Source organism: Parasteatoda tepidariorum, chromosome 4, assembly GCF_982258835.1.
Source record: "Parasteatoda tepidariorum strain Cologne lab strain chromosome 4, Ptep-v5.0, whole genome shotgun sequence".
Lineage (NCBI taxonomy): Eukaryota > Metazoa > Arthropoda > Arachnida > Araneae > Theridiidae > Parasteatoda > Parasteatoda tepidariorum.
Window position 1 is genome coordinate 96,874,625 of NC_141758.1, and position 12,474 is coordinate 96,887,098.

A 12,474-nucleotide genomic window follows, 5' to 3' on the forward strand; every position below is an offset into this window, starting at 1 on the left:
TTATTTCCTATCATTTGCACTTGGACTGCTGCCTATTACAATATTTTTAACCCTCAGCTCACTGCAGTCAGTAAATGGCAATTTTTTTGCTTTAATCTATATTCATATACTATAAAAGGATTTAGTTTTTATTTGTATAAATGATTGTACATTTTCTTAGAATTCTTCTCGGGCTATTATGAATTCTCAGTAATAATAATGCCTCATACAGCCCATGCCTTTAAATATATTGTGTGCTATCAGTAGGGGAGAGTGGGGTCAATTGTAACATTTTTTACTTAACTATTTTTAGCTAGCAAAAAATCGAATATATTATTTGTATTAATTGACAGACGAGTAAAGTAGACTATCCTCTACTAGAAAAAAAATAAATACCTGATTTTAAATATTAATATATTAGTTATTAAAAATTTTTGACAGTCGTGCACTTGTTACAATTGTCCCCACTTACGGGGTCAATTGTAACAGTTCATAAATTCAACTAAAACATACTTAATTATGCATATTATCATAGTTGTGATATATTTTTTTATTGATCAAAATAGTAGTGATATTTTAGGAGTAAAAATAATAATGAGCAGAGACCTAAAGGGTTAAACTTTTAACTTTAAGGGGTTAAAAATTTTAATTTATGCTGTGAATGGTGACAAATAAAATAATGCACATGCAACATAATATAAATGATATAGGAAACTATTGATGGTTCTTAAAGTGTTAGGTAATGGTTTGTAAACGTAAGATTATTTATTTTCAGCTGTTACAATTGTCCCTTTACTTATTGTTACAATTGTCCCCAAGACGCCATTTCAGCTTCATTTGTTAAAAACAATGCTAGTTAATTAGCAAAACTAATATTTTTTTATTGAAATGTTAATTAAGGTGTCCACTTACATATTCGGTTACTAATTTTTATTTGTTTAAACAAAATTACTTTGTTACAATGTAATATTCTAATACCAAAAAAAGTACTTGCGTGGCGTAAAAATAATTTTTGTGGTGTAACTCTTTCAAAAGTACATAAAAATGGTTGCCATCAAGGGTGTACATGTAGATTTATTAAATACACCTTGTGCGCCACCTAGGAACCAAATCTAGAACCCGACACTCGAAATTTTTGCTCTGTTACAATCGTACCCACTCTCCCCTATATATATATATATATATATATATATATATATATATAATAAACAGTGTTTTTAAAATAATACGTGCATAGAAAATTTTTAATAGCGTCTGATCATTATAATAATGAAAACTTTTATAAACTCTTAAACCCGAAGCTGTTTCAGAATTACCATGTTTCTTTTACTGATAATTAATAGCATTTCTTTTTTAATTTTAAATAGAATATATACTATTATACTAGGTTAGTAAAATCGAGCGTTTTTTTTTTTTTTTTTTTTTTGTATTCTTTATAATAAGTCAGTAGAATCAGATTTTTTTTTTCTCATTTATATTAGCTTGCAACACCTTATATTTTTCCACTTCTTTTTAATAAAGGTTTTAAAATGTATATTATATTTGTAAAAAAATTTATCCTGCAAAAAAAAAAAGAGGATAATTACGCTGTCTTTAGCTGTTAAACAACTTTTTTTAAAGAATTATCTTCTTAAAATAACTTAAAAAGTGGAAGCTATTCATTATTATTATTTTGTGCTTACATTTTTAATTATATTTTCTGCTTTTCAACAGCTTTTCCGAATCACTCGATTAATTTTTCTTCATTAACAATATATATATATATATATATATATATATATATATATATATATATATATATATATATATATATATATATTTTCTTCATTAACAATATATATATATATATATATATATATATATATATATATATATATATATATATAACAATAATAAATTTGAATTATAAATTAAAATATTTAAAAAATTGAATTATAAATTGAAATAATAAATTAAAATATATAACAATAAGACAGTAATAAATTTGACGAAAAGCGAGTAAGCTTTTCGTCAAATTTATTATTCCCTCAAGTCCATTAGACTATTAAACTTAAGTCTATTAGACTAATCTATATGTCTATTAAGACTATTGCCTTATGAATTCAAGTCAAATTTATTATTTCGTCAAATTTATAAATTTCGTCAAATTTATTATTTTCGTCAAATTTATTATCAAGCTTAAGTTTAACATAAGATGATGAAGAATGCCATAACAATCATAACCATCTTTCGCAATCAAACACATAATAAAGCGAAACTCATAATTAATCTTCCATTTTTTTACAATTTGACAAACTGCGAACTAAAAATGAATAACGATATTATATCGAACCGTTTATTTTCTATCCAAATCAAACTCTTAATATATTTATACAAACTATTGAAATTCAACGCAAGAACATAAGTCACTTCAACAGGAAACGCCATGTTTTAACTTCGCTTCCATTTTACAATTGGAACGCTTTTGAGGGAGGTGTCGTAGGTTTAACCCTGTTTATTCTAGAGAAAAGATTCGAATGCGACGGAGAGTCTTGTCTCCGTCCCTTCGCGGACTGCCGGGTCTTCAACACTGCATTGCTTTCATCTTATTCCATCGTGTGTTTATAACATCTATTCACTTATTTGCTTTCCGGTGGCATTTAAAGTAGCCTCAAACCACTTCCAAAAATGCCATTCGAGTACCAAACGTTAATATTAAATACCGGGAATGAGATTGTTCGATAGTATCCTGCTGCAGCCAAAAATTTCAGACTACAATTTTTTTTTAACACACAATATTGGATTTTTTATTTTATTTTATAACCGTCGTTAAATAGCCGACTCAATTTTTGGGTTTACGACTACTAATGTTCAATGCCGTAGCCTTGTAATTTTGAATCAGATCCAGAAGACAAGGGAACTCCTGGAAAAAGTATTGGGAGAAATATGCCTTCGTGGAGGACTTTTTGGTGAAACATAACCGCATTTGCGTTACATGAAGAGGAAATCCACGAAAGCATCCCACTGTTAGCCTGACGACAAGGGGACTCTAACACATGATCCGTCTACCACTGAGGACATTTTATGTCAGAACACTATTTGGAGACCGCTGTTTCTGTTTGCAGAGAAAAGGAATTTAAATTATTGCAGAATTTTTTTTAAAAATGATAACCAGTTCTATAACCAATTTTTATAACCTGTTCTCATATGACTAACAAAATGGTGACTTATTTAATGAGTCATTAAGGCTTAAATGGTAGTTTTAAAATAAGAACTGCCAACAGTTTCTGAAACTACAAAATAATTAAATTAATAAAAAAAGTTAGTAATTAAATATGTACTCTATGTATGCACTTGTACTGTGTATACACCTGTATGTACTCTATGTATACCTTTAGTGGACTGATAACCGTTCAATATCTTACTTATTTGCGGGTGGGATTTTTAGTAATTTTGTTCCCTCTTTAATGAAAGTGCTTATTATGTAATCTTTAATCAATGAATGTAATAGCAAACGTAAAATGTTGAAAACAATAGAAATCACTAAAGGAATACAATTGCTTTTCAGGTTATTTAATTTCATTTATTTATTTATTTATAAATAAACAAACTGAAAAATAAATATTTCTTAAAATAAAGGGAAAGAAATCGGAATATGACGGGGGCAAAAAAATAAATAAATAAATAAATTATAAATTAATTAAATAAATTTCGTCTAACTGTATGGTTTGTTTTCTAATATTTTTCTTGTTAGAAACCCAATAAAAGCACGTCAAAAAAATGTTTAAAAATTTTTAAAAAAATAAGTAATAGAATTTTTAATGTTTAACATTTGAAGATTCTTGATGGAACTACCTTAAAATAAATGTTTGAAGGCAATTTTTAAAACACATTCATGCAAACAAAATTATGTAAGGAATGATAAATATGTTTGATTAATAATAATCAGAAATGTTTAAATTGTTAAGTATACGTATTGTACACGACTTTGTCATTTTGATTGAATTGATTTTGAGATAATTTTTTAATTAATTTATTAATTGTCATTTTGACGAAATATGAACGAAATTTGTAAGCAATAGTGTAACAATAATGAAGATATATTAGTCTTTCAAAAACAAATTGTAATTTTGGAGAGGAATTATTACTTCAAAGATAAATTTTGAAATATACAATCCCTGGCTAAGTTATTAGACTCACTATGAGATTCTATGTACAATCTTAATTATCAGGTGATACTATACATTTTTATGTGACTGAAACCGGTTTGCACTTGTTTACGATCGTGTATCAATGGGTTAAATTAGACTATATATAATGTAAATTCGACGATTGAACAAATTAAACGATATATTATATAAATGTAGAATATTTATTACATCAGGCATTATATTAGTACGTTATAATAATAAGACCAAATTTTTAGACCCACTGTAATGTTTCAATAATTGCATGTTTTGCACGAGTTTATAGGCAGTACTTTTATAGTTAAACATACATGTTATGGGTTTTTATTCAGGCGATTTTTTACACACTTCCTATTTGTATTTATTTTTAACGTATTGCATTACAATGCTAACCAATTGATACACGAACGTAAACAAGTGCAAACCTGTTTTAGTCGCTTAAAAAACAATAAAACTGTTTAGCTACACCTGATAATTAAGATTTTACATAAAATCTTATAGTGCGTCTAATAACTTGGTCAGGGACTATAATAATTTTGAATAGTATTATTTACAATTATCGAATGAATATGTTATTGCTTTTTATCGTAATTGAGCTATATAGAGCTGCCAGGGGATAGAGCGTTCGCCTTCCAATGAGGTGACCCGGGGTTCGATCCCGGCGATGGCTGGTCGATACGAATTCCACATCGGCTTGTACCGATCACAGTGCTGACGTGAAATATCCTCAGTGGTAGACGGATCATGGGTTAGAGTCCCCTTGCTGTCAGGCTAACAGCGGTCTTCCTCTCCATGTAACGCAGATGTGGGCTAGTTCCGTCAAAAAGTCCTCCACGAAGGCAAATTTCTCCTAATACTTGATCCAGGAATTCCCTTGTCTTCTGGATTGGGTTCAAAATTACAAGGCTGCGAAATTGAACATTAGTAGTCGTAAACCCGAAAATTGGGTCGGCTGTTCAACGAAGGTTATATATATAAAAAAAAAAAAAAATTTAAAATAAAAAAAAAATTTGAGGTATTTAGTAAATATTTTATAAATTAAGATTATCTATGGATAAACCCCAATGACTAATTCTCGAATTGGTTCTTGAGTTGATACAAATACTTGAACAACGGAGAAGGGAAATAAGAAGAGAAAAAGAAAAGAAAAGAAAAAAACCGAATGCAAAGACGTAACCTGCCCCGTGAAATTAATTTCCCACCGATTCGCCCTCAGCAAAACAAACAATAATGCGCGTGCACCCCCCACGGCGACTGACTCTATGAGCTTCATTATTCTGAACAGGCCGTTTAACCTCTCGTCAATTCTTCTTCCGCCGCCGCCCCCACCTCCCTTCCTTGTCAGATGCGGGCATTTTTTATTTTTTCAGAATGTTTAGGTCTTCTTTGTTTCACAGTTTTGCTTGTAATGTGATATGAGCGATTGTAAGAATGGCTGACTCAGAAATATTTCACACTGGTATTTTGTGTAAACACGGAATGAGAGCTCAGATCTTATTTTTTTCTTAAGAACTTGTCAACATTTTTATGAAGTAAGATCATGGATGGAGATGATTCAATTACTTCGGTTTGATTTTCACAAAATAAATTGATGTTTAATAGCTAAACAATATTGCACATCCGAAAATAACCGACATAGAATGATGTTAGACCTCTCTAAATGTGAGAGAAAGATCGAGCCTATTCTAGAACTTTCCATGTATTTTTCTCTGAAAAAATAACTCCAATACCACAATCACAATCAACATTCTTTTTTTAAAAGAAAAATAGATTGTTATTAATCGATTCTCTGTTGTTATAATGTAATTAAGAGGTTTAAGAGGTAGGTACATTATTTACATCGCACTAGAGTTGCACAACGGGCTATTGGCGACGGTCAGGGAAACATCCCTGAGGATGATCCGAATACGTGCCATCGCAATTTTGGTCCTCTGCCGAGGGGATGGCTTCCCTGCTTTAGTGTCTTGACGACCTGCACCCGAAGTTAAGCACTTTATGGTAGAACAGTATAATGAGGACCGCTACAGCACACCCTCGGTCACTACACAGGCTGATCAAAATGGTCACCTACCCACTTACTGACAGCAGCCAGTGATGTTTGACTGCGGTGTTCAACTGGGATCAGTCCACTTACGATCAGTCCACTGCGGGATTATTTTTTTTTCAAGAAAAATCTTATTTATGCCTTATTACGTTATTTATTATATTCGCGTAATTATTAAAAAAAAATTATCTTGTTTATGCGTTATTTATTGTTTTTATTATCATGCATTATTTTATTTTTAAATTTCTTCATCATCCAAAACGATTTATGACATTTATTTATTTATTTTTTCTTATGAAACTGAATTTTAAGAAATTCTTTAAGCCAATAATCGTGCAGCATTGAATGACTTTTATAAAGTACATTGTGATTTAAAATTTGAACTAAAATAAATCTGGAGAAAGTTGCTATATCTTCAAATTTATTAAAAAGAAGGTTTTATCATATCAACATTTCATCAAACTCATCCATCATTAAAATTAGTTAAGAAACAATAGTTAAGATGGCACAATAATTAAAATGTTTTCACAAAAAACCGCAATGAAAAGTGCTTTTAAATAGTTATGATTAAGAAAATTATTGCCAATTCTTATCCCAAATGTTTTGCATATGTTTCTTTTGTGCTTTCTTTAACAGTAATGCTAATAGTTTATTTTTGTTTTTAATCCATTCAAAACAATTCAACTCTGTATAAAAATAATTGTTTTATGCGAATCAAAAGAAAAGAAAATAGGAATCAAAAGAAAAAAGAATTTCAAAAGAAAATAATCTGCAATTTCACTTCTTTGGAAAACAAAATATGGCATTTGTACCAATTTTATTTGAGAAAAAGTACGTTATGTGCAAAAAATAGAATAGGAAAGTGCGGTAAGATTGATTCCTTTGATTCCTCCAATTAAGATTTTAATTTAATTCTATGACTTCTTTTTAAAATTTAAATTTGTCTTTTTTTCAAATAAAATACTCTAAGAATTCATAAGTTTGAAGTAACTAAATTTTATAAATATAATTAGAATTGAAATATTGCCAATAATTAATCATAAGGATATATTTGAATGACAAATACACAGATCAAAATTATTGAAAGCGTTTTACAAATGTACCAATATTAACAACTGTAAAACAATTTTTTAAAAAAAAACTCCATATTGAAAAATATTTCAATGTAAAACAATTAAACGCACTCATTTCTTAGAAAAAGCTAATAAATAACGCTATAAAGAAAGGCAATTTATTTATTTTTAAACAGTCTTTAGTCCGCCATATTAGAATAATTTTTCTTTTAAAATTGTTCTACTTCTTAATCAGAAGAAATGCATTTGCTGTTATAAAAAATTGTGTTCTTGTTTTTTAAAATTTTAAAGATTTTTCACTCTAAATTTCAACGAATTAAATGACATTAAAACTGTATAATGTAATAAATATCTTCGTTTCCCTAATTTAAAGAGAACCTGAAATAGCCTGTTCTGATATTATAACGTTTTTGATTTTGTTTAATTTCTAAGTTAAAAGATTAAAAGTACTGTTTTTAATATTATTATTATTAGAATAGTGTAATTTTATGTTACACTTTAAGATAAAGTTATCTAAATCAGTGTCTGATCTTATAAACCACTTTACAATTATTATTTTTGGTGCAAATTACACTCATATGCTATTATAAATTACGTTATAGCGATTAGTTAAATGATTTAGAACTTAACTTTCGGCTTCGATGAATGCAAAAATTTTATTTAAAATACATCCATCCGTTTGGCAAGCAAAAATATTAAATTACAGTTTAGAAATCACTAAATATGCTAAAACAATATACTTTTAATTTTAAATTTTATTTCTACAAATAATTGCATAGAAAAATGCTCACATATAGAACTTATAGATTCATGTTTACTTAACAAAAATAATTGGACATAGGAAGTGATGTCACAAGCGTTCTTTTTTGTGCATACATTTTTATTTAAATAATTTCAACTGTTATATGCCACGAAACAGCAATTATTGCAAAGCGGGGTTGGTGATCGTCTGCGAACAGTAGGCTTAGCCTCCCTAGTGCAAATATAATCCGTTATTTGTTTGAATCATCGTTTCTTAAAACTACACGAGAAACACCACGTGTACTTGCTGAAAAGATTCGATCAAAAAATTTAGTTATCAGAAAAAATTTAGTTAGTTGGTTGACTTTTGATGACAGATCATTCAATCAATTTGGAATCTTTAATCATTCATTCTTTTCAAACAAATAAAATGATCACAATCATTTTGATTAGTATCCTATAGTAATTAAAATAATCACTAAGCTAATTATTATTATTATCATTTAAAAATAAAAGAAGGAATTCTGGGGGTTATACGAAAACATAGTTAATTGGATGGGCTAATAATTTTTCACTCATATCTTCTAGCTTGAGGAAACAAAACTTTTGTGCAGTCGCTCTCTGATAATCGTTTATCGAAGCAGGTGGGCGTAACGTAGAGCCGCGATGTTATATTACTATGTTAATGTTATATGTTGATGATGTACTATTATCAACCTATAGCAAGCTGATGTTATGTCACCACTCAACTGCATTTTTATAAATAAAAAAAATTTCAAAAAAATAAATAGTAGAACAATTAAAGCACACGTCTTAGAAATGTGTGTTTTTCAAACTGTTTCTATAACTTGCAAGGAAAATTTTAATTCTTTTGGATAATTTACTTAGTATCAGTTAAAAATATCTTTAACATGAATGTTATTTTTTATTATGTGCAATCTGCCGATCACTGGTTCTAGTGGTTGCTGTACTGGACTACGTTGCCAGTGGCTGCTGGTTCGAATCCCACCGTAGGCAACGATGTAACTTTCCCTCTCTCTGCGTTCTGTGTGTGTTCTCTGCACTACTATTGAGTATACTGTACTGTCCCTAGCCAAATTATTAGACACACTGTAAGATTCTATGTAAAATCTTTATTATCAGCATATACTATACAGCTTTAGTGTTTTACTGTAACCGGTTTGCATTTGTTTATGCTCCTGTATCAATTGGTTAACACTGTAATGCAGTACGTTGAAAATAAATACAAATAGAAAATATATGAAAAATCTCCTGAATATATAAAAACCCATTACATGTATACATGTATGTTTAAATATAAAAGTATTGCATATAAACTCGTGTAAAACTTTTAAATATTAAAACACTACAATGCGTCTCATAATTTGGTCTAATTATTATAATATACTAATATAATGTCTGATATAATAAATAGTTATATTTATTATATCAGATATTATATTAGTATATTCTATATTTATATAATATAAAGTCTAATTTATCGTATCGTCTAATTTATATTATGTATCGTCTAATTTGACCCATTGATACAAGAACGTAAGCAAGTGCAAACCGGTTTCAGTCCCGTAAAAACAATACAACTGCATAGTATCACCTAATAATTAAGATTTTATATAGAATCTTATAGTGCGTCGAATAATTTGGCTAAGAACTGTATGTGCTCAGCCGAAATTTACCTATAACGAAATGCTGATTAATGTTAAAATGCTAGAGAAAAATAGCGACGATATCATTTAATTTGAAGAAGACAAAATTATCTTTACAATTTTCAAATTGCTAATTAAAATTCAAAATACTTTTTAAACCTAATAAACTAAAAGCCGTCCAACTGTCATTCAAGATTCCAAATTAATTTTCTATTTCAGTTTGGAAATTATTGAAATTTATTGTTTCCAAGATTGATTGCATTTTTTTTTCTCGATTAATTCAAATCATCCCTTTTCGTTCTAGATCTTTTTCTTACCGCAGCTAGTAGCGCAGCAGAACGAAACCACAAGTCCTGACCCTTCAAAACAAATCACTCTGTACCTTTTTTTACATTCTAAAATGATGTGTGAGTGAAGTAAGTCAAAGAGGGGTTAAACTCCCTTTCGTTTACTTTAATGTATAATTGCCAAGATTAATTAATTCTTCAACTATACCCCTAACTCCTGTTTAGAGCAACAAATGAATAAGAAGTCCCCTATTGAAGTGATCAGTTATTGTGTTTTATCTTTTTCACTGAAAAAAGGAAAATCCATTCAAGCTGGTAGTAAAACATAACTATTTTTTTTTTTTTTTCATTTCAGTACCTCTTCTTTATGCAATTAAAACGAGAACTAGAAACAACAAATATGTGTTTAAACGAGAAAATGTACCGTTAGTTACATATAAAATGATTTGGTTCCATTAAATTTTATTGTTATAAGCGGGTTATTCGATTATCCGATACGCAATTTAGTACGGACGACTGTACTACAATTTAAATTTGAAGAAGGGAGGTTTCTAATGTTCTTTGCTCTGTACGTTGAAAAAGAATTGATACACGGTTAGAAATTTCTCGGAAAAAATGGTTAAATAACAATTTATTCAATGGTTATTTTACCATATTTAATCAAACCAGTCAAGTAACCATAAATATAATGGTAATCAAACTGTTAAGTTTGAGAAAAACTGTTTATTAACTGGAACCACCTAATGAAGCTACTTAGTTCATTGCAACTGCGTACACATCATAGCTGAGCGGGCTTATATATCAATCTCATGACCGGCGGGACAGGGGTTCGAATCCTAGTGTTGACACCATAATATTTCCTCCATTCCCTTCAATGTATGAAGAATTTCCAGTGTCCGGTACGCTCGAATGCCCATTTGCTTTACGAAAAGCCGAGCTCTTATGTCTAGTTATTATTATTATTATTTTTTTTTTGCTTTTTTGAAAAATGCTAGTTGTAAATGGTTTCAAAACCATAACGGAAAAAAATACCCCTTTACCGTAAACTTAACGGTTATTCAGATGGATAGACAGCTGCCAGTTATTTTATCATAATTTTGGAATGAAAATTTTAACAGTGTACAAAACTTGCAAGCTTTTTCTTTTTTAAAAAAAAAAAAAAAAAGATCAGAGAGAACTTTAAAAAGAATCAGAAGCGCATCAATGTTTTCAGATCTAATGATAAAAAAAAGTATTTTTCAGCATCGAAGTATAAATATGTGTGTATAACCCAAATATACCTAAAAAGAAATGCTGATTCATGTTAAAATGCTAGATTAAAATAGTGTCATTGTCGTTCAATTTGGAGAAGAAATTTTTTTTTCAAATTAACTGATTAAAATTCAAAATACTCATAACCTTTCTGAAAGAAACGATCGAGTAGTAAATGAATGTTGACTTGCTATCATCCTATGTTTTTAAACCTAATAAAATAAACGTTCTACAATTGTCATTCGAGATACATGTACTACAATCGAATTTCGAAGAAGTTTCTACGTCCTTTGCTCTAGGATTTAATACAAAACTTATAAGTTCTTTTTTTTTTATGAAAAAAAAATTTTTGAAAATAGAAAATGTAAAGACAAGAGGGAACTTTAAAAAAGAATCAGAAAGTTGAAAAATAAAAATTGTAGAATAATGTACTTACAGGTGATGAGGCAGCGTACGTGGAATATCCAAACTGTGTGTACGACATGATCGCTGATATTAAAAAGATGCTGACAGCTTGTCTTACATAATAACACCAATCACTGCGACATACAAGCGACGACACATTCCACTTCTAACTACGACCTTCCATCGTCTGCTACACTACGGGAATTGAGGTGAAAGGGGAGGGGACTGAGGCCGATCCTCCTATTGGTGGAACGAGGCACGTTGTCCCCGCCCCGCATTCCCCGGAGAGCGATTCTCAATGCCGAAGATGACCAGGAAACGGGTCGCCAAGGAGTGGTTTACTTTTTGATTGTCTCTTACTGGATTATCACTGTTTTTTTCTTTTTTTCTCCTCTCCCCTTCCTCCCTCTCTCTCCCTAGCGTTTAAAGAATTACGTTTCGTCAATATATGTATATTTTTACATCGGGGAAAAAAGTTAGTTCTCTGACATGCGTCTCATTCCGGTGACGAAAGCGTCAATGAAAGGCCTTAATTCGTCAATGCAAGGCCTTAGTGGATGTAAGGCAACGCGGAGATTTGATTTCCTAGATGACTTTTAAGTGCTGGAGGATAGGGAAAAAAACATTGTCTCTAATTTCAAATCAATCTGGGACAGTTATTTTGATTTTTTTTTTCAAATTAAATCTGACTTTTCTTTAAAAAAAAAAAAAAAAAGGACTCTAAGAATTTCTTATGTTTGAAGTAGCAAAAATTTTCTAAATATAATTAGAATTGAAATATTATCAATAGTTAATCGTAAGAATATATTTGAATGGCAAATACACAAATCGAAATTATTGAAAGCGTTATACAAATGTACC

At 29.6% G+C, this 12,474-nt stretch overlaps 1 protein-coding gene across 1 annotated transcript in view; it reads right to left on the bottom strand.

The window, feature by feature from the left end:
- The window catches only part of LOC107453943 (Iroquois homeobox protein 5a), a 96,582-nt gene extending 84,634 nt beyond the window's left edge, over positions 1–11,948 (bottom strand). The window contains exon 1 of the mRNA XM_071182783.2: positions 11,645–11,948. Coding sequence (XP_071038884.1) covers positions 11,645–11,692 — 48 coding nt within the window. The 5' untranslated portion in view covers positions 11,693–11,948. The remainder of the gene's footprint in view (positions 1–11,644) is intronic.
- Between the last annotated feature and the right edge of the window lie 526 nt (positions 11,949–12,474).